Source organism: Bactrocera oleae, chromosome 4, assembly GCF_042242935.1.
Source record: "Bactrocera oleae isolate idBacOlea1 chromosome 4, idBacOlea1, whole genome shotgun sequence".
Taxonomy (NCBI): domain Eukaryota; kingdom Metazoa; phylum Arthropoda; class Insecta; order Diptera; family Tephritidae; genus Bactrocera; species Bactrocera oleae.
In genome coordinates this window covers 15311215-15334636 of record NC_091538.1, presented here as the reverse complement: position 1 = coordinate 15334636, position 23422 = coordinate 15311215, and the positions used below count along the sequence as shown (strand labels likewise).

Here is a 23422-nt window from a genome sequence, read left to right as displayed (position 1 = left end):
TTGATGAGAAATACTCTAATGCCGGAATTCAATAAATATCGTTGCAATGAAGAAAAATATACACTAGTAATGTTTCTGGAGCTTTCCAGATAAGTGCTTGTGCGAAAAAATAATATAGACAGACATTTTTCCCACCAACAATGTCAAAAAATATCTTGCGCTCAAATCAGCAATGGAACTACAGTATTGCTCAGCTAAGGCAAGTGGTTTTTGGCCTGCAAGTTAAATATTTATCCAGAAATATTGGTGCTTACCTCTGGATATGTGTTTATCTTATGTCGCAAACATGCCGATAGACCGCTAGTTGCTATTAAAGTCAAACACAAGTAAAAACTTGAAGTTCATATGCTATCGATGCGCTTCTACTAGTATAACAAACTTTCTAATTTACAAGTTAACATATTAGATTTTGCGCAGCTAAATTGCTGCGGGAAATGTGCGGTGGAAAGTTTGGCGGCTGCCAGGAGTTTTATACACACATGCATAGAAGTCTCTAAGCATCTTGTATATACATATGTATATATCTATTTCCAAAATTTCTTAAACCCACACACCTCTCACATTTATCAGCAGCATGGCAAACTTATTAAGTAAATTTTGCCTTAAGTCAAAATGCTGCAGGCAAAGTAGTTGAACTTGTGTGGTGGTGGGCGGTTCATCACTCATATTCAATAAACTCATAAAAGATATATGTCTGGATGCTCTATGATGTGTATCTACATACAACAACAGATGCTTTTAAATATCCTAGAATATCAGCAGCGGCTAATTTAATTATCTTTGAATGTGTGTAGTCGTGTGCATAAGTGAGAAGTTTGCAAACTATTAAATTGTGGTACTTTTGGCATTTTAGGTTATGTTTAGCTATAGTTGTTTTTGCATAAACTTTTGCGTAAAGTATTTACCATAAATTTCACCGCTTTGATCAGCTTAAATGCGAGTATTATATCTACATATACATACTTACAAGTACGATAACAATAAGTAAGGGCTAAGTTCGGGCGTAATAGAACAAACTCTCCCTATGGGTAAGGCACAACGACGGTGATATATATTAAAAATTCTTAAATTAAACTGTAGGAGGTAGAATTGTGAACAGATATATATATTTATTAAAATATAAATATCTTACAAATTAACCGTCATTTTTGTGATGTCATCCATAGGTATTATGACGCTCATGTGCGATCCTGAAAGTGTTTAGTCCAGTTTTAGGTGAAAACTATTTACCTTTAATGAAAACAACAACCCGAGTTCAACGTTTCTTTTGTTTACCTTCAGCAAAGACAATAACCCTAGGTCAAAGAACCTTTTATTTACCTTTAACAAAGACAATAAACCGTGGTCAATAACCCTTGGTGAAGTCAATGACCTCTTTCTTTACCATTAGCGAGAGCTACAACCTGATGTCAATGACCTTTGGTGAGGTCAATGATCCATTTATTGACATTTAGCTAAGACAATAACCTAAGCCTTAGTGAGGCTGACTGCGTTAAGGGTCATTGACGATTGCGGTAAAGTTCCTTACCTTTTTCAGATAATTCATTATTCAACGATATTATAAATGGATTAAAATTATATTTGGCATAAATTACATAGACTATAAGTTATATACTAAGTTTTGCTTCGTGCCCTAGTTATTTTAATTAATTAACAAAAACAAGAGGAACAAAACTATAATACTCTGTATATACTCCGTTATGAGAGAATAAAAATAATATACTTATATACCAACATTTAAGCATGTACTTACATACATATGTATATGAGTTTTATATACTTTTTTTACATTTTACCTTTTTTTTCTTTCACCTTTAAATTGACATTGAACCCGGCAGTGAGTGCTGCTTACCTTTGTTGTTCGACAGACCGGAAGTGTTTAAAAATTTATGTTGATATCATTTTAAATGGAATGCATCTTTTACTCTGTTGAACTCTTTGGGAACGTTACCTCATAAAAACACATCATTGCTTAAAAATAATATATACAAGTATATATATATTATATATAACGTTATATTTCACCAACGACATTTAGTTAGGTTGAACTGCTTACTACAAATATATTATATTATGGCTCTTTTAGAAAGCCAGCAAGCGCGAATATTTCTTCTCGGAATACACCAAAGTACCACTAATTAATATTTGCGCAAGGAAAAAGTTTCGGAAATAAGATATGTGGATATATTCTCTTTAGACTTCAAAAATACCGGCGTTTCTGATATTCAAACGAAAGTGTGTACTTCCATTTTATTGAAAGACTCATAAAGTTTTTGGTTGTGTAATTCAATGACTTAGGTATAATTTCCACAGAAGAACTTCGTAAATACATAATATAGAAGTATGGTCTTTGGCTAAATGACTGATAAAAGTTATTTTTCCAAAATGCAAAATCAGTTCAAAGCTCTACTTCTCACCTCGTACCCAAACTGTTCAAAAGCAGCTAGCAAGGATAAATCCATAAAATTATCCATGACAGAAATCCTTATGAGACTCTTTCTCGAGTTATCCTTTCCAGAGCACACTTTCCATCTGATCTTATTTTCGATACAGTTAAAACGTAATGCTGCCATGTTCTCAAAATCCAACTCGCATGACAATTTAATTGTAAATATACAATATATGATATTACTTCTAAACATGAAATTGAACTCCACATTAAAGCCTTATTTGGTATTCCCAATTCACAACCGCCGCGCGTCTCTCGAATATATGCCAGCAGTTTCATTTGCTCTCCCATTTAATTTCATACATTGATAATTTTCGCTTTTTTATATCACTTTTTGCTTCTTTTTTTCCACCAATATGCAATCGGATAGCAAATTAGTTGCAATAATCCGAAACTGCCTGTGCGGAGCAAATAAAAAAAAATATGCGAAAAAAAACGGTATAAACGAGCTGTCGAAATCAAATGTCAGAAGTCAAGATGTTGTGTACCGAATATCAAGACGAAAGCCGAACAAGCAAGGGAAGACATTAGTGATTGGCTGTGTGTTAGAGTGAGAGTACTTGAAGTTATGGCTCCCAGGAGGGCAATTGCTTTGACCAGAAATTAAAAACGGATACTCGCTATAATGGTTAACGAGTAGAGTGAAAAGCTAAGCATTGAGTGCGAGGAGGAGTGTGGGAGGAAAGCAAAAAGCATTTTTTAAGAAATGCTTAACTAACGGCAAATTTGTATAGAGCCTGAAACTTCAGGAGCAGCATTATATAAGCAGCTGATAGTCGTTTAAAGATCTACCAGCTAAATAAACACATATCTGCTTCGCTGTTGCTGCTGCAAATAATCGCAACAAACGAAGTAGATTTGTCGACGACGATTTTGTGATGAAATTCCAACAAAATTCATAGGTGGGGCGCATGGAATTCCTAGCACGTTTATGACAGTCAGTCTTAATGTGAAAATTATTTTCGCCGAGCACAGCTGGCGGCGGACTTCGTCGGCTTAAGCGCGGGCGGAGCAATGGCGCAAAATTTTCAACCTCTCATTGGTGTTCCGACCTGACAACAGCCCTCAAAATTACCAGCTTACAATTGAAGGTATTTTTTCTCCATTTTCTCAATTTTTTTATTTCGTTTAAGTTGTTTTTTTTTATTTATTTTTACTTTTTTTCTGGTTTTTGTGACTTTGCTTTATTTCATTTTCATTTTTGCAAGCGTTAAAAAGTTTAGCCTAACATTAATCATTTCGCTCGTCATGTCGCTAGATACATATGAAGGTGGACAGTGGTTGTTCGGTTACAAATTTTCCGGATTAGCCATAAACCTACGTACAACATGGTGCAACCACAGCTTTGTCATTTTTTACGCCCGATCAGCACCGCCGCCCTTCTGCGCGCATATCGCTTGTTTGTATTGCCCTTTTTTTGTGCCTGTCCCGTCGGTGGATACGTGTTGAAATTAAGCAATTTTTATGAATTTGAAAAAAATATCTGCAAAAATTCACATTTTTGCCCTTTATTTCATTTTTTTTATTTTTTGTTTTTGCACGACACAAATTTCCTTGGAGATTACTGCAATAAACGCATTTTTCTTCGTCTATATTGACGTGTTGCTATTGTTTTTGTTGTATTTTAGTGTTCAGTTACTAGTAGGTTGGTTTTGTTTATGCCATCAGACATTTTGTGGTGAGGTATTTACATCCGACAGCCAACAGGGGGATTAACACACACACACACAGGCATAGTCATGCCTACCTAGGCTCGAAACATTCTCTGCATGCAACGCCTCAACCGTGCATGTGTATGTGTGAATAATATTTTTAAGCATGAAAAATGTTAAAAAGTGGACATCATCAGCCGAATTTATTGTTCCAGCAACTACTCAGCTGAGGTGCAAAGTTCAGTTTTCGCAAAAAGGAAAAGTTTTGAAAGCTTCCCATTGCGTTGTTGCGAAACCTATTGACGTTAAGTTGATTTGTGTTGAACATATTTTATATTAAAAGTTGGAAACTTTTAGTTGCTATGTCGATTCTGAAAATTTTAGACAACAAATGAGAGCAAAACAAAAAATAAAAAATTTGTAAATATGTTTTATATGGCTTTAATTTTATATGTCTTCAATTTTTTGTAATTTTGAAACACAAAAAATGTATTTTATTTTCATTTTTGTATTATTTTATATTTAAACTATTATATGAATATCATATGACATTGACAAATATTTTTTGGACGTAAAATATTTGGAAAAAAACAAGCAAAACCGCTAACTTCGGCTATTCCGAACTGTAATACCCTCTTAGGTGCATTTCTTATAACATAAAAGGGTAATAAAGAGATCTTTATCCTGATCTTGATCGGTTTGTATATCTGCTATAGACCGATTTGTACAAAATGATCGGAGACTTTAGCGCTGTCTTGGAAAATAGTCTGTGCCAAATTTGATGATGATACTTTATCAATTAAAAAAGTTTTTGATATAAGAACTTTATTCGGATCGGTCAGTTTATATGGCAGCAATATCCTATGGTGGTCTAACATCAGTCGTTCCGACAAATGAGCACCTCTTTGATGAGAAAAGGACGGATGCAAAATTTCGTTAATTTAAATGATCAGCATAACGAACTGAGTCAATTTAGCCATGTCCATCTGTATACACCTGAACTTGTGCCTTAGTTTTTAGATATCGCTCTGAGATTTTGCATACGCCTTTTTATATCCAAGAAGCAAGCGGAACTGAGTCTACCGATCTTAGAACACTATAGCATATAACTGCCATATAAAATGGACGATCAAAAATAAATCCTTATACCGAAAACTTTTTTATTCGACGAGATATCTTAGCGCAATTTGGCATAGATTATTGTCTAAGGCAGCGCTTTAATCTTCGAACAAATTGTTTAGAGCGCATTACTATAGTATATAGCTACCATACGAACTGACAGATTCAAATCAAGTTCTTGTTAAGAATCTGTTTTATATGGGAAGTGGTTTAAAGCTTCATTGCAACCGAAGTTAACGTTTTTTCTTGTTATACTCTCGCAACCTATTGCTACAGAATATTATAGTTCTGTTCACAGATCGGTTGTTTGTATCGCCTAAAACTAATCGAGTCGAAATTTATTTCGAAAATAAAAAACATCAAATAATTTTCGAGTTTAAGATTTTCGATTTCATATACTAATTTTGTCCAAGCTAAAAGATCCAAATATATTAAAATTTTTTAAATATAGCTCAATATTACATTAAAATTTATTGCTTTCCTGAATTTTAATCAGACTCTATTAATACTAGGTTTAAAAATTATTAACAGCTTTGAGTAGATTTTCCTAAAATTAACATCTTATACTTAAGATCATACTATAACAACATAGAACTTTACTTAACACTAAATTCAAGAAAGAATAATTAAGCGCAGCTAAGTTCGCTCAACTCTCACATTTATAGTCAGAGTTCTTTTCCGCATCATTACTATGCTTCTCATTCTCGTTTGTAATCTTCGTATGCAAGAATTCCAACTCCTTCGGGTCAATAACTAAAGCACGTTTTGATGAGTTCCAGTCTTGAAGTGTTGAATCGGAGAATAATACATAGAGCACACCACAGCCAATCAACATGAACGCGCAGAGCAGAAACACATTACGCCAAGCCTCGATTGTTTGCTGTAGGAGAAATTAAATCATAGTTAACCATAACACAAAAAATTGCACGCGACAAGAACATACATTGCCCAACGTCATAACGCCGACAATATAGGATGATATGAAACCTGGTAGCACGGAAATTGTGCCACTAATACCCATAACAACACCCGCATAGTTGGGCGACATATCGACAATGGCTGCTAGAGGGCCCGAGGATACCGCACCGTGGAACATTAAAGATAGCGTGAGGAAAACAACCGCTGCCAACGCATTATAGCCGAACCAAGCAAGACACAAAACCATCGCGCCATTCACAATTAAACCTACGAGATCGTTAATGAAATATTTGCGTGAGAAGAGCGCTGCGAAATCAAGCGACGTTGCACTTACAAACCAATGTTGCCAATTTTCGCAAGTTCGTACGCTTAATCTTATCCGTACGCAACAAATAGTCGGCAAATATGGAGAAGACTAAAGCGAAGAGCATACGCATTAAATGTGGAAAGCCAGAGAGTATACCGGTCTGCAGAACATATAAAAATAATGGTGTAATTATAAAATTCTTACAAAACAAAAATAATTTACGCACAGCGCGTATGTTCCAATGATGTACAACACGAAAGTATGTCGGCGCCTGTGTCATCATCGTAAATAGACCCCAAATGCCGCCCCACTGCGCTATCACATTCATCCAGACACCCCGTGATGTGACTATACGCCGCCAGGGTATCGAACCCAGATTGGCATGGTTAACCGAAGTTCCCAGTGCCTTCTCAATATAACGCTGTTCTGAGCTATTGATGCGCGGATGCTCCGCTGGTGTATTGTAGACAAAATAAAGCCAACAAAACCACCATATGGTACCAATGATGCCACACATTAGATATACCCATTCCCATGAGGTCCAATGCATAACATAACCAAATAAGGGATAGAATGCAGCGACACCTACCGAACTGCCCAAGTAGGCGGTGACGAATTTGCTGCGCTCATTCGGCGGTATCCATTTGCCGGTCATGTGATGCATAGCTGGCCACGATAAACCCTTTAGATGTAGTTTGAAAAATGTTTTTGTTTTTTGTTTTTTCAAAATATATGTGTGTCTTGCGTTTAACTTACAGTTACGAGTCCTTGTAGTATACGCAACCATATGAGCAACTGATAATTCCAATAGGCCGCTAATGGTATGACGAAACAGATCCAACAGCCGACTGCATTCGACAGACCGAAGATCAATTTCGTGCCATATTTTTTAGCCAAAATACCACCGGGAACTTGCGTGACCCAATGTAACCAATAAAACGAGCCTAAAAGCAATCCTTGTTGATACTCATTCCAGCCAAATCCATTCGTTTCGTAGTGAATCTATATATTTGTGTGAAGTGATAAAAAAGTAAATAAGGGTATTAGTGAGGTTATGAGCTGGGTAAACACAAATAAAATGAGTAAATAAACGGATTGTCTACATATATGGTATTTCTTCGTGGTGTGTTCAAACAAAAATACTGTTATAAAACATACATACCTACAGTGCGTGTCAAACGTCTTGAGCTTTTAAGTGTCAAAAATACTCACTTTATAAGCTCATGTGGATAATTTCCTCATATAAGCTATTTATTTAAGTGCATTATTTTATTTATATGGTAATCTAATCTTAGTATGATTATTAAAATAGTGTTTACTAAAAGATAAATGATCTCCCGACAATTTCAAAAAATAGAAACTGACAAAGGTTATTTTTTTTTGCATGGTTTAAAGTGAAAGCCAGCGTAAAGAGTTCTCAAAAAGCTCATTAAATATTTATTATAACGCGATAAGAATATTGTTATAAGGCTCAGCTGGGACGGTATTCAGTGCTTTCAACGAATTTTTAGTTTTTTCGGTTTCGGATAATTTTGAGGCGCTATTCGCTTTATTGCTTAATAGTAGTCGACGTCATATACATATTCAGCTACGTTGTCAAGCATATATTTTGCGACCTCGACAGTTTTTGCAACAGATTCAGGTAATTTGTTACGAATCTAGCATTGACAGGCTTCATACCCAAAACATTAACCAAAAAGTTTTGATTTGATCTATAAGAGATATAGAGATTCTAGGCTAGCTCTGTAATGCCAAGACAACGATTTTCAAGCACTGTTTCTTTAACTTTTTCGATGACTTCACGTGTGTTCGAGTTAAAGTAGTCTCCCACAACACCTCTGCAGTATTTTCAACAATTCCGTAGCTGTGATTCCATTGGAAACACAAAATCAAGCAAACTAGTTGTTCAATTTTATTTTTCCACGATAAAAATCGCCAGACAAACTTTGAATATTTTGTCTATATTCGCTCTAATATTTCTAAACATGGTGGATATTCTATAGTCTCGTTGTTGGCACTTGGGTTGTTCTTAGAACGACTGTCTAGTTTCTCTAATTTAGGTTTCAGTGAAATCTTTAATCGCAATGTCAAGTGCTCTCTAGATCGTGAAATAAATATTTTCTATTGGAAGACTTGTTATACTCTGTTAAACCTGGAGTTCGCTAGCTAGACAGAGAGAAACTCATTTAGAGTATAATATTTAAAAGCCTACACTCGAACAGCAAGCTTAAATAGAAACTACTTTCCAGTTACACAATTAGATCCACCTACACATTAAGGTCTTCATCTTTCCTTAATTCCTTAATGTTATTAATGCATTCATATAAATGTTATCTAACACAATAACAACATGAATAAAGAATTATATAAAATATGAGTACTTCAAGTAGTACATAGTTGCAAAATCTGATTACCGCTATGCCGCTGATAACAAAATACTGAAGAAAGTCTAATACTTTTATTAATGAGTATTAAAATAGTTTATTTTAAGATGCGATAAATCAGACAAGTTGTTGATGTTTAATCTTTTTTATATCCTAAACAGGGTATATTAAGTTTGCCACGAAGCTTATAAGATATAAAGGAAACGTCGCAGACCCTATATTATATACATATATCTTATATATTGTATATAAATGATCAGTGTGCCGTGCTGAGTCGATTTAGCCCGCCTGTCTGTATATACACGCATGAGTTCCTCAGTTTTTGAGATATCGATCCGAAATATTGCACACTTTGTTTTATCCTCAAGAAGTTGCTCATTTGTCGGAACCACCTATATAGGACGATATAGCATATATGTACATAGCTGGCATACAAACTGATCAATCAAAATGCAGTCTGTGTATTGAAAACTGTTTTAATTGACAAGATATATTTAAAAATTCGGCAACATTATTTTTCAAGGCATCCCTACAATCTTCAAATATATTGTGCAGAACGGACCACAATAGCATATAGCTGCCACACAAACCGTTGGCCGGTCACGTTTGCAGATTTAGCTATACATATTATATAATTGCTATAGAAATGCACCCGTGAAGGATATATAGCTTCTGTGCACCGTTTTCTTTTTTTTTTGTTTTTCATAATCGTTTCTAATTAAAGTACAGTTAGCAAGTAAATATTTAAAAATGCCTCTTACATTGTACATACATTGTAAATCATTTAAACTGAGTTTTGGTTTACTGCAGGAGAGGGAAAAGGTGGTCTTAGAATATCTACAGCCTTTTGTTGGGCAGTGTAAATATCAATAAGCCATCTGTCGTCAATTCGTTGCATAATTATGCAAATACATTTAGATTAAAAAAAGAAAAACAATAGTATTGATGAGTAGTATTGTATTCCTCAATTACACAGCTGTGTAGTGTTTTGTCATTATGATCGCTGTTTTCGAGTTTCAATTATATTTGCGCGGCGCATGTAGAATATCGAAAATGGAACGTTTTTCATACAATGTATAATTTTGTTCTCAGTTCATTAGAGCTTATAATTTTATTATAATTATGGATACGTTCGGTTTTAACTATTACTGCTCGAACCTTTTCGATTCGCATTGAAAACGTTAAAGTCAAACAAATGAAGATATTCAAATCTAAAGTTTCAATATCTTATTTATTTTCCTAAGTTAGCGTCGGCTAACTTTACTTCAAAAAGAAGATTAAGACCAACAGCAGCTGCTAGAAAATATCGAAAATATAATACCCTATATAAACTCGCTTTATTTAAAAAATTAACCACTTTATAATTAGAAGAAAAATGTAAGCTTGAGCACTCACTCTTTGCTCAGCAAAATTTAAAGAGTTCCAATTATAATTAATCCTGTAGCTATAAAGATACTCGAAAGTAAGTTTGAACACCTCAAGCTTCAGTAGATTTACGATTTTTAAGTTACAACTAATATTCCTAACCTCTTTTAAAGTGGTAGTAAAGGATTTGGAGCTACGCATCCAAGTCTTGAGGTGGCTACAAAGTACACGACTTTTTAAAACATTCATGTCAAGTTCCAAGCCGGTACAAAATTAAAATCAGGACCAACATATCGATCTCATTTTGAGAGAGAGTGAGAAAGATAGAGTTAGTATTCCGCCATGTTGCAGGCTTTCACACAGGCCTGCGATTAGTGCCCATAACATACCCATGTAGTTCATAACTTTGCGAATAATCGTTCTAAGGCGTACCCCCAACCAAGCGATTTTATTATTAATCGGTCATTAACAAGATTTCGAAGTTGATAACATTGTTTTTACACTAACGCTTTCAGTTCTTTGATTTTGTACACATTTTTTATTTAATTAATAATTTTGACAATTAATTTATCTTTCTATACATGTCTTCAATAACTTATGTCAACAAATAATTAATGTCTATTAGCAGTTAATAATGATAATCTATCAACAGTTAATTTCGGTTGCTGATAAGGAAATAATTATTGTAGACATCTAGTTACGTGTATAGACTGAAGTAGGTGCTCGACCACTGGATGATGTCAATGGATTGTTACGATATTTCATTTTATTTATTTTGACCACGATCATGCCATTTGTACTTTTTGATAAGAGATTTATCACTAAGCAGTAAAACTAAATATGCGTACATTCTCTTAAAACATGTCAATAACCATAATTAATTAATTTGGCACTTAGAACACGCTGTCGTACGAGTATGATTACATTTTGAGAAAAATCAATATTTTGTGATATACATAGAAATATATAACCTAGAGATGAGTTTTATGTAAAACTGTTAGTTTCTGGTTTCCAACAAGAAGAGCCAATTGCATCCAACGACTTTTGACCGCTTAGAACATTTGGATGACGCAAAAGCAGTCTAATACTTTAAATGTTATTAATTAGTTTCTGAAGGATCTTCAGTTTTCGAAGAATTACAACTGGAAATAAACTGAGACTTACAAAAAATCAATGAAGACATCATTATTTTCACTTCCATGGCCGACCTTATAGATCTGCTGTTCTCTCTTAGAAATAATCTGTAATAAACCTTTGTTGATTCATCGTCCATAATGGTATTGTCGCCCAAAACCGCCAAGATCAAGGTTAAATAAAATGATGGGAAACTTGCATTATATTCTCTGCCAAAAGCCAAGAACATGAGGGAGCAAGGCGATCTTCATTCTGCGAGACGATCGTAAATTGCTAGGCAATCGAGCTAAACTAGAGTTCAGAAAGCGAAATTCTCTCTCTCTAGAGCAGAGCAGCAGATTATGTTTTTTCTACTCGGCAGTTAATGTCAGAACCGCCTGTGTTTTTTTGCTATAAAAAGATATCTCATAGAAATTCCAGAGACATTTGAAGGCAGCTCAGCCCATGCATATGTACATATGTATGTAGGTAGGAGAAAATCAACATATAGAGTGGAAATTAAAAGAGGAACTTGGCCAAATGCCACACTCATACATATCTATATATTTATATACAAACACACTTACACAGCGCAAAACAAATTTGCTGCGATCACGTTTGCTTCTCTGTCAATGCGACGCACCTTTTTGCGCTATTTAATCAATTTTTATACCCTGAACAGGGTATATAAAGTTTGCCACGAAGTTTGAATCACCTAAAAGGAAACGTCATTACCCTATAAAGTGTATTTATAAATGATCAGCATGGCGAGCTGAGATGATTTAGCCACGTCCGTCCATATGTCCGACGTTCTGTAGTCGCTCAGTTTTAGAGATATCGATCTAAAATTTTGCACACGTTCTTTTCTCCCCAAATAGCTGCTCATTTATGTGAACCGCCGATATCGGTTTACTATAGCATATAGCTGTGTTACAAACTGAACGATCAAAATTAAATTCTTGCAAGAAAAACGCTTTTAAATATTTGGCATTAATTACTTCTCAAGGCAACGTTATGATAGAAAGAAGCAATTTTTCAGATCGGATCACTATAGCATATAGTGGCCATACAAACTGAACAATCATATTCTAGTCCTTGTATGGAAATCTTTTTTATTGTATTTGAAGAGATATCTTCACGAAATTTTACATGATTTTTTGTCGTCGAATATATTCTCCAGATTGGACCACTATATGATCTAGCCTTAAAACTTACCGATGTAAATTCAGTTCATGTATAGAAACATCTGTATTTAAGAAGCGTATTCTAGCTTCGGTGCAGCCGAAGTTAATATTTCTTCTTATTTTTAATTTTATATTTTTTTTAATTAGAAATTCAAACTTACCCCTAACGAGTTGAGTAACTGCTTCTCCCACGAGTAACGCTGCTCTTTCGCCACCGCAAGTGACACTTCGGTACTCTGATTAGACGCGATCGCTGCTATACTATTGCTAGTGATGTTCGCGTGAATACTGTTGGTGTTATTGCTATTCACGAATGTGTTTAGTGTAAAATTCGTTAACAACGGCGCTTGTGTGACTATTGTGGGCGCTAATAACGGTTTTTTGGCTATCATTTCCACAATTGTTATATTTAGATTGATGCGAATCATGTAATTCACCGCGAAACCGATGAAAACCAGATACCAGAGCACTGTGCGAGCTTGAACTGCAATGAGAGAGAGACAGAGAGAGGGTTTGTAAGGGAGAAGGTTAGCAATTGTGAGTGAGCAGTGAAAATAGCAGTATATCATTTAAATTTTTAAAATTAAACTTTAATTTTTATAAGAAAAATATAATAATTTTTTTTTTTGAAATTTCAAAATAATAAAAAATTAGAAATTTATTTAATGATTTTTTTTTAGTTTTTAATGCAAACCAAATTTTTTAATAATAAAAAAAATAAATAAAAAAGATTAGTTTATATAATTTATTTATATTTTTTTTGGAATTTATTTAGAAATTAAAATTTTTAAAAATTTTAATTCCACGAAAAAAATGTAAGTTTAGAGAATTTAGTTTTGATTTTATTTTGGAACTTAGAAAAGTGTATTTACTTCAATGTAATTTTTTTGAATTGAAAAAGAAAAATATAAAAATTGGAAATTTTTTTTTTGATTTTTATTGACAAAAAAAATAAAAATTTACTTGTTATAAGTGAAAATAATACTAATTTTAAATTAAAAATGTACCTTTTAGGTTTTTTTTAGTAATGAAGGCAATCAATTTTAATAGTTGGACAAAAATTGCTTATGTACAATATAATTTATTTAAATTTTTAAAGTTTTGCTTAGAAATTAAAAATTTAGAATTATTTCAAAAACTTCTTTTAAGTTTTTACTTTTTTTATTTTCCTTCTTACTCCTTGAAGTAATATATTTTTATGGTGAGAATAAAAAATTTTGGTGTTAACTAATCCTTAACTAATAATTAAAATTAATAAAAAAATTAATTTTATTAGTTTTTAAATTTGTTTTTTTATGTATGCTAAAATATTTAATAGAAATTAAAATAACTAGATTAAAATAAAAACTTGAATTTTGTTTTAATATCTTTATAGAATTTTATTTAGAATAGATATTTTCTAGATTCAAATTTAAAATAAATAAAAAACAAATATATTTTTTTTTTAGAATTTTCAGTACCAAATCATTTTAAAAAATTATTAGTTACATATTTAAAAATTTTTTTTTTAATTATTAGAAAATGCTTATGTATGTATGCTTATAACTTTTTTTTTAATTTTTAGGCCCAAAAATGTTAGTAAATACATATTTTTAAATATTTTTTAATAAAATCTAAAATTATCAATTAAATTTATAATAATTATTTAGAAAAGTTTCTTTTATATGTATATGTGTAGTTTTTTAAATTTATTTTTATAAATTTTAAAAATTTTTAAATGTTTAAAAAATTATTAAATTTTAAAAATTTTTTAATGTTTCAAAAATTATTAAAGTTTGTATTGGAATTTTTTTTTTAATTTTTATTTTTTTACTTCCTATACTAATATAAATTTAAAATTGAATAGCTATTATAAATTTAATTGGTTTACTTTTCGTTACTCATGAGAGAAAGAAACAATTTTGTGCATACATTCAAGTATAAAAATATAAATTAATAGCCCTTGCCAACATATATATGTATGTGTGGTATGTACATATGTATATCATTTCGCTATAAAACATCAACCGCATTATTTGAATACTATAATTAATTATAATTATCGACAACAAACATACGAGTATTACTCCGCATTCTATATTTTATTTATGCATGTGTATGAATAGCTAATATTTTCATACATACTATATTATATATTTATTAGTTTATGTAATGTTGCCAATCAATGAACTAGCGAACAGTTCTTTCATTAATTTTTATCGCTTTTAATACATACATACATATCGATTATCAAAAGCAGTTGTACTACATATATATGTAGGCGTAAAAATATAAATATGTCAGCATTGCAACCATTTGACAAGTATGAATGAACTCTAGGCTAAGTAGCGCCGCTGTAAGTCATTGCCTAGGCCAGCAGAAATGCGTGCGATCAATCAGCCAGCGCGCCAACAGCCGATCGACAGCTGATTCTAGGAATTAATCCGAAATATTTATTTGCATTTGCACTGAATTTGTAGCAAGTTTCTGAGCCTACAACTTTTAATCGCTGTAAATAATTATTATTATTTTTTTTTTGGAATTTCGGCGCTTGTAATTTTTACAAATATTTTGAAATGAAATGATTTCTGTAAAATTTTAATCAAGTGTATGCACTTGGCAATTCGCTTGAATTTCGGATTAAAAAATTATAAGAAAATTATTACAGCCATTTCGAATGAAGTTTGTGTATTTATGATAAAATGAAAATCAAACAACTTAAATGAGTTAACCTAGGCAAAACTCCAATTAAGGAAAATATTTATTCAATTTGCGTTGTAATAAATTAAAAGTATATTTTTTATTGTAGAAAAAATTTACTCGCATGAAATAAAAAAAACAATATCTTTTTTGCAAAAAATGCAAAATAATTTCCTCAATTATGTTAAAAAATTACAAAAAATGAATTCACAATCAAAATACACAAAATTGAAAAAAAAATCTAGAAATAAAATATTTGAGATTTGGAATAAACTTTTAATAACTCTTTATGAAAAATATATAGAAAATGTTAATGGCTTCTTATTTTTAAAAAATTGATGTGAAACCACAAAAAAATTTGTTCACAATGTTATGGTTAGGATAACTTTTTTCTTTGGAAAAAATTTTACGAAATTAAAATTTTTGTTTTTGAGCAGGTACACTTTTATAATTAATAAAAAAAATTGTTAAGAAAAAATTTGCCTAAACTAATACAAAAACAATGTTATTAAAAAAACAATTGTTTAAAATCGTATTTTTAAACAAAAACCAATGATGTATTTTACTTTATATCTTGTTTTAGTTTTTATTTCGATTTCAAAATGATATATTTTTGTTAGTTTTTGTTTAAAAATGCAATTTTAACATTTTTTTTTAATATAACTTTTGTAAATTTATAAAATTTATAAAAAAATATACTAAACCAATATTAGATTTAAAATATATATGCCACTTTTTGGATGATTTTATATTTCATAAATGTATATTCACTTGAAATTTCATTTATTGTAATTTTTTTATATATTATATGAAGTCATAAAAAATATCTTTTAAATTTTTACAAATCTGTTCTTGTTTATATTAAAATTTTTATTACATATTCTATTTTTTCAAATCATAAAATTTCAACTTTTGCACAAATAAAAATATTGTAGAAATCGAAATAAAAAATTTTTTGCAATAAAACGATATTGTTTTATATATTTTAATAAGCCATGCTTGCTTAACTATTTGTTAATTTCAAAATGATCATAAATACATAAAAAATTTGATTTTCAATATTTTAATACAAAATTCTTCTACATTAAATCTTTTTTGTACTACTTTATTAAAAAAATTATGATACATTTTTTGATAAATAAATAATAAATAAAATTGCTATAAAAATATTACAGTTTTAAAAATTTTACAAGAATAGTTTTGTAAAATTTTTTCACAACAAAAGTTCTTTATAAAAAGCCTTTTAAAAAAGCAAACGTTTTATAGTTTTAAACATTTGTATAAGAAAAATTTAAAAGCTAAAATTATACAATACTTTAAAAACACTTTCTTCAAATATTTTAAAAGTTGTTTATGACATGCATAAAATAAGTACAATGATTTTTTAAACTAATTTATACATTTAGAAATATATTTTTTTTATTTTCATGAAAAAAATTTTGATCAAATAAAATTATTTAAAACATTTTAAAATTTTTAAACTTTGCCAAAAACAAGTTTTGTGACATTTTTTCACAACAAAAATTCTTTATTATAAACCATCTAAAAACAAACCATGAAAAAATTTTAATATTTTTGATATCAAAATTAAAATTAAAAAATATTTTTTCTTTAAAAACATTTTTTGCAATATTTTAAAACTTTTCTCATTTATAGCATACATAAAATTAACACAATGATTTTTGAAACTAATTTATGCAGTTAGAAATATATTTTTTATTTTCATGAAACATTTTTTGATCAAATAAAATTTACTATAAAAATATTTAAATTACAAAAATTTTGGAAAAAAAAGTTTTGTATAATTTTTTCACAACAAAAATTGTTTATTAAATAAAATTCTTACAAAAAAAGACTTCAAATTTTTAATATTTTTATTATAAGAATTAACAAATAATAATAATTTTCTATAAAAAAATTTCTTTTAAAAGTTTTTAGATTTTCCATATTTATAACATATGTACATATATAAAATAAAAACAATGATTTTTCGGAATAATTTATGCAATTTTGTTCCAAAATTTTTAAAAATAAATTTTCTTTTCATGAAAACATTTTTAAGCAAAAAAAATTATAATCCAAATATGTTGCAAAAAAATTTTTTTATAATTTTTCACAACAAAAATTATTTATTAAATGAAGTTCTTAAAAAAAAATTTTTTAATATTTTGATTATAAAAATTTGTCAAAAATTATTATTATCACTTAAAACATATGTTTTAAACATTTTTAAATTTTAAATTAACTCAACACTTTTTATTATTCTACTCCTTTAATTAATTTACCTTCCACCATTTTTACGTTTATTTCCAAAAAATTTTCCACCAAAAGCTCACTTATAAGCCAACAGCTTCGCGCAAAATATTTTTGATATTGAACGTGTGTGCAGCTGCGCACTTCCGCAATGCGCCAACTACAAGTGCGTTGATTGCAGTGACTGTAAGAGATCACTTGAAACGAGGGGCGATCAATAAACCCGAGCAACGATCACTAGACACGGGAAGTCTAACCGCTGGCACGCGTCTACACTACTGACTGAGGGTGGATGGGTGTGTATGTGGGGGAAGCCTTTTCAAAACATTGCAACCACCGAACACAACACTACTCGCATCTTCACACACTTCAAAAACACTCAAAACACTTTGTTAAGCATATGAGACGAGCGAAAACGCGCTAAACGATCAGGTTGCATACGCGAAGCGCGAATAATTCGCAATCAGTGGAGAATTAAAGTCAGCACTTGTATTGAATAAACGGAACGAATTGGTTGGCGATCACGTCTTGCCACTTAGCAGTGTGCAAGTAGAATGAGGAAAATCCTATGCGTCTAATAATACATATCTCAAAGTTAGTGTGAGCTTCTGAGCTAGTCGAGGAAAGAATTTAGGTAAGCTACGCAACAACAGTAACTGACGTTACATATTATTTATTGCTCGCCACTCGACGACATTCAAATTATTCTGATAAAGGCACAATACATACAAACAAGGCTATTGTGTGCATATATATATATATATATACATACGTTTATATAGGTGGGCCACAAATTATTTGCACATATACTACAAGCTCACAGTTACTGCAGCGCATACGCCGACGATCTTGCCATACTACGTCTAATACATGTTGCTAATCAGCGCCCAACAACAGCAGCAATAACTGATCTACGATCGCGACAACATATGTGGAAATAAGTCACAGCTCTCGACTCTTATCAAATGTGGTTTTAATTTTTTACATGCGCTCTCTCTCTCTCTCTTTCTCTCTCTCCCTTTCTCTCTCCAGCACACCTTTTCAAATAGTAAATATCCTATCACCAAAGTGAGTGCGTAAAAATTACTCTACGCTCCTTCATTCTTGCGCTTACCCAACAAAATGCTACATTCACGCGATAACGGTTTATCTGTCTATCCCTCTCGTTCCCGCCCACCCTTGAAGGTACTTTCTTTTTATCACAATCTCTCGATTCGATCTTCAGCAGCAATTGTAAACAGCTGTAATCGCGCTTATCACAACCTCAACGGCTGCTTCCACCTCGACGATGCTCGTATACGAATAGTATACATTATATGTGTGTATGTGTGTTAACAAGCTAATTCATCACCGCCTGTGGCATGCTGAGGTATCATGACTTTGAAAGTGAATTACGATATGCATTTAGCGCTTAAAAGAATCTCAAAGCAGGGTTGATCGCAACACTGATTTGATGTGTTTGCGTGTGAGTGGCTTTGAGACAAAGCATTTAATTTTCCAAGTGATAAGATTAGCAAATTATGGTAAAGCACAAAAACAAAGGTGGCTATAATCCTACTCAAAGGTAAATAGAACTTTGTTCACGCGAGCAGTAAACGTAAACAAGCAGCTTCGGGTAAATACTACTAAACGCGATACAGTGGTAATCTGAATAACAAACTATATAACATACATATTCCTAGGATAATGTATGTATTAGAGCGATTGTGAGAGTCTTTGATAAAAGCTCTTCCATTGAAAAAGCTGCGAGTAACATCTTCTTGTACACCAGCCAAACCGAAGTCAAAGTCAACTTCGATCCACGGTTTCTTATGACAATTTGAATACCCGTCCACGAAAATTTACGAATGTTTACCGAACACAAACTCAACACAAAAAAAAGTGAAATAAAAGCTCGGAGGCCTTCATGGTTTAAAGCTCACTTGCCGGCAGAGCTTTTATTTAAAATAATAGATACACGATAGGATCTGCTATTAGAGTGATTGTAAGAAATTTGCAGCAAAAGCTCAAAATCAAAAAAACTACGACTAACATCTCGTTGTACAGAAAACAGATCCACGTCAAAAAAAAAATTAAGTCATAAAACCATTCGAATACTCGCCAAAATAAACCAGAATCCAATACTTACCAAACACAAACTCAAAAAAAAATTATGAAATAAAAGCTCGTAAGCATTATTGATTTACATCTCACTGCCAGCAGCTTCAAGCTCCTTTTTCCGGCAATGCTTTCAATTAAATTTGTTGCCACAATTGGAAGAAATTTTCGACTAAAAAGTTTGTAGAGCTTTAAATTGAATAAATGCTCGCGATCAAGTCGCTCGCTATCACGAAAGACCACAAGCTTTAACGATGCAAATCATAGAGCTCTTTGATTTAGATATAATAACTCGTATTGACAAGGGCTTTTACGAAGCCCATCTTATAGCAAGAGTTTTAGAGCTTTGTGTAGTCGGCGTCAGTTGCTAATATTTATTAACAAATTTCAGAAATCTTTTATCAAATATACTCTGTTTTACAAGCTTTACCCAAAAGCTTGCTTATATACAAACTAATTAGTTTATTCAAGACATAATAAAAGCTTTGGTGTCAAAAGCTCACGAACACTCGGACTCCACATACCTTTCGCAAAATACTTAGACGGGAGGAAATTTGGTTGAGTTAACCCAGCCTACTGTCTCAAAAAGCTTTTGAAAATGGTGATAAAGATTTTTAATAAAATATGGGTCAGTCCGGGTCAAATTTGATCGGATGATCAGTCTCCTGCGAACAAATTTTAAAATTTAAGCCAAAAGTTGTGCTCTGTATTGTATCTCAACACAAAAGCTATTAGCCAACTAATATATTGTGCAACGAAGTGAAGTATCTTACAGTCCAACTGTTTTATACCAACCAACCAGTTCTTCATATCAGTTCTATTTCCCAGAAAAGGCTAGCTTGCTGAGAACCTGGTGATTTTAGCTCTAATGACTCAATTAATTATGACAAGGATATAGCATTAGGGAACCTTTTTCTTTAATTAGGGAATACCTTCTGATCAAATTTGACACGGACCTGTTCATTAAAACTGCCGCGCAAACCGAATCAATCGATAAAAACTTTTTCGTAGATTGGTACAACCTTTGATATCTCGCGATTCTTGCCTTAGATAAAAAATTGAAAATTTTCTTGAAATGTTGTTTTTCCAATCGACTCACGATAACGGAATCGTTGAAAATGTTGCAGAGATTTTGTGAGTATACTTTATTACGAGTGGCATTCGAGAGATAGCAGAGGATCTCAACCTCTCTCATACATCGACTCAACACATTTTGGTTAATGTTTTGGGTATAAAGCGCGTGAATGCTAAACGCGTACCAAAATACCTGAATCTTTTAAGGAAAACCACGTCGAGTAGAGATCGCAAATGAGATGCTTGGCAACGTAGCTGAGGACACTACATTCATCGAAACGAGGGTTTATCCATATGACGTCGAAACTGTTCAAGAATCTGCGGCATGGCGCTCCAAAAGTTAAAATTTATTTATTTTTAGTCCGGATCAAATTTGATCAAATGGTACTTCTACTGTAAAGGAGAAGCTTTGACTAGCATATGTGTGATGAAACCAACTTTTAATTATCCAACGATTCTTTAAGTTTTTAACGGATTGACCAAATAATCAAGTATTTACTGTATTACTATTACCAGCAAATTTCCATATCAGGAGGTAATCTAAAGATCTAACTCATATTTAGAAAAACCCAAAAGCCACTACTATTTTCCTAGTTATATTGTATATACATATACATATGTATATAAAACAAAAACAATAGCAACCAACACAAAGTTCATACATTTTGAGTGCTGATTTCTGTTCACAATTTTTATAACCTGCACAGGTAATATTAAGTTTGTCACGATGTTTGTAACACATTGTACGCACATTGTAACCATCTCTGTCTGTCTCTCCGTCTGTCTGTGTGTATATATGTGCACTTGTCCTTCAGTTTTTGAGATATCGATGTGAAATTTTGCACACGTACTTTTCTCCCCAAGAAGCTACTATAGCATGTAGCCGCCATACAAACTAAGCTCTGCTAATCAAGTGCTTGTATGGAAAACTTCTTCATTTGATGAGATATCTTAACGAAATTTAGCATGGATTATGGTTTAAAGTAACCATATAATCTCCGCAGAAATTGTTTAGATTTGTATTTGATTCTTTAGTGGTAGCATGCAGCTGCCATACAAACCGAACGATCAAACTCAAGTTCTTGTAGCGAAAACTTGCAACTGTAAAAGGTATTATAGCTTCGATGTAGCCACAGTTAATGCTTCATCTTGTTTTCGTATTTATTAAACTGCAATGACACTTAAATGTAAAATAGGCAATTATTTAAGTAGCCCTTACTGGACAGCCCTCATAACTGCCTGGAAGCCTAACGTTGAACTGCGGTTGCTGATTGATAGACCAACAAAAACCACAACTACATCATTCATTGATTCATTCATTGATAACTTGTTTTTATTGTGTTTATGCATTTTATAAGCGAAATTTTAATTTTAATGATTGGTTTTACACACCAAGGCGATAGTTGTAAACTTGTATGTACATTGCATTATCCCAAATGATGCAATAACAAGATAAATCGCTGTATATGTTTTTTATTCTCATATTCTTCTTTTTGATTGATCGCAATTGATTTTCGCCGCGCCCACTAAAATTATCAAGCTTTTTTTCACTTTTCGCAATTACCATATAAGTTATAAAGCACCATCTGCTTATTTTAGGGTTGGCCGGTCTCTTACATAACGGTAACTTTAAATATAACTATAATAAAGCAGACAAACAGATAAGTGAATGATACGCATGTTGTATGAGCCGAACTTAATACCAATAACTAACTGACTACCTGGCGATACAAATTGGTTTAAACGGTCGCCGAGAGAACAGCTCTAGATACGATAATAGACTGGACAATTTCAATAAAGTTGAATCGATTGTCGTGGGATTTGCGGCCAACCACTTCGGTGCTCTAACCTTGCACCCGAATCAGCGCTAATTGAAGCCAAAGAAGTTTCGTATAAAATATAATATGACTCATTATGGCAATCAGACACAAAATATAGAACAATGACGGCATAAATTCGAAAATCGTTCAACTAGCCACCGGTTAAGCTCAGATTTTAATAATCCAAGAACAGCTGAGCAACTTTCGGGCTTTGTAGAACTCAGTCTGGAATTTTGGAAATACCAAAAAATAAAGATGCTCGATTGGATTTTTGTTGCTGGCCATATATTTTTCACATGATTTTGGGCGATGCAGCCGAAATGACAGTGCTTGGCTAGGTGCATAGCGATGATCAAAACTAGACTGTTGATGTAATGTGGATCGCATGAAAAAAACAAGAAAAAACGTGCATTTATACCCTCCACAGCTGCCTTTGTTATTGCTTAAAATGGTATAAAAAGATCTTTATTCTGTTTTTGATAGTTTAGTTTGTATGGTACTTATACGCTTTAGTGATCCCATCTCAACAATATGTTCGAAGATTGTTGCATTGCCTTGAACAACAATCCATGCCAAATTTCTTGAAGATAACTTATCAAATAAAAACGTTTTTCATATAAGCATTTGGTTTTGATCGTTCGATTGGTAGCTATATGCTATAGTGTTCCGATATTAATTATTAATTTATCGATATCGGTGATTCCGACAAGTGAGCAGCTTTTTCGGGAGAAAAGCAGGTGTACAAAATTTCAGAACAATATTTCAAAAACTGCGAGTATACATATGTATATACAGATAAACAGACGGACATGGAATCATCTAAATCCAATCAGCTCGTCACGCTAATCATTTATATATAGTATGTATGTTTATTAAAGGATCTCCGACGTTTTCTTCTGGGTGTTACAAACTTCGTGTCAAACTTACTATACCCTTTTCTGTACATTGTTAACATTTCATATATTTCTTCCTTTCTGATGACTGCTGTACAATTGTATAATAAAACAA

The 23422-nt window shown here is 32.0% G+C and overlaps 1 protein-coding gene across 1 annotated transcript; it reads right to left on the bottom strand.

Annotated features, from left to right (window-relative positions):
- Positions 1-4526: 4526 nt before the first annotated feature.
- On the bottom strand, positions 4527-17998 carry NaPi-T (Na[+]-dependent inorganic phosphate cotransporter). The gene is made up of 7 exons (XM_014236595.3): positions 17456-17998; positions 12653-12975; positions 7202-7447; positions 6672-7127; positions 6473-6605; positions 6164-6405; positions 4527-6100 (listed from the first exon to the last, which is right to left on the bottom strand). The coding sequence occupies exons 1-7, from the start codon at positions 17463-17465 to the stop codon at positions 5867-5869; spliced, it is 1644 nt and encodes a 547-aa protein (XP_014092070.1). The 5' UTR covers positions 17466-17998; the 3' UTR covers positions 4527-5866.
- Positions 17999-23422: the final 5424 nt, after the last annotated feature.

What these genes read in the sequence shown, in the direction of transcription:
- NaPi-T (XM_014236595.3), bottom strand. An exon ending in ATCATTGGAACATACGCGCT is followed by an intron (nt 6,606 to 6,671) that starts GTGCGTAAATTA and finishes TATGTTCTGCAG; the next exon opens with ACCGGTATACTCTCTGGCTT. An exon ending in GCGTTATGACGTTGGGCAAT is followed by an intron (nt 6,101 to 6,163) that starts GTATGTTCTTGT and finishes TTTCTCCTACAG; the next exon opens with CAAACAATCGAGGCTTGGCG.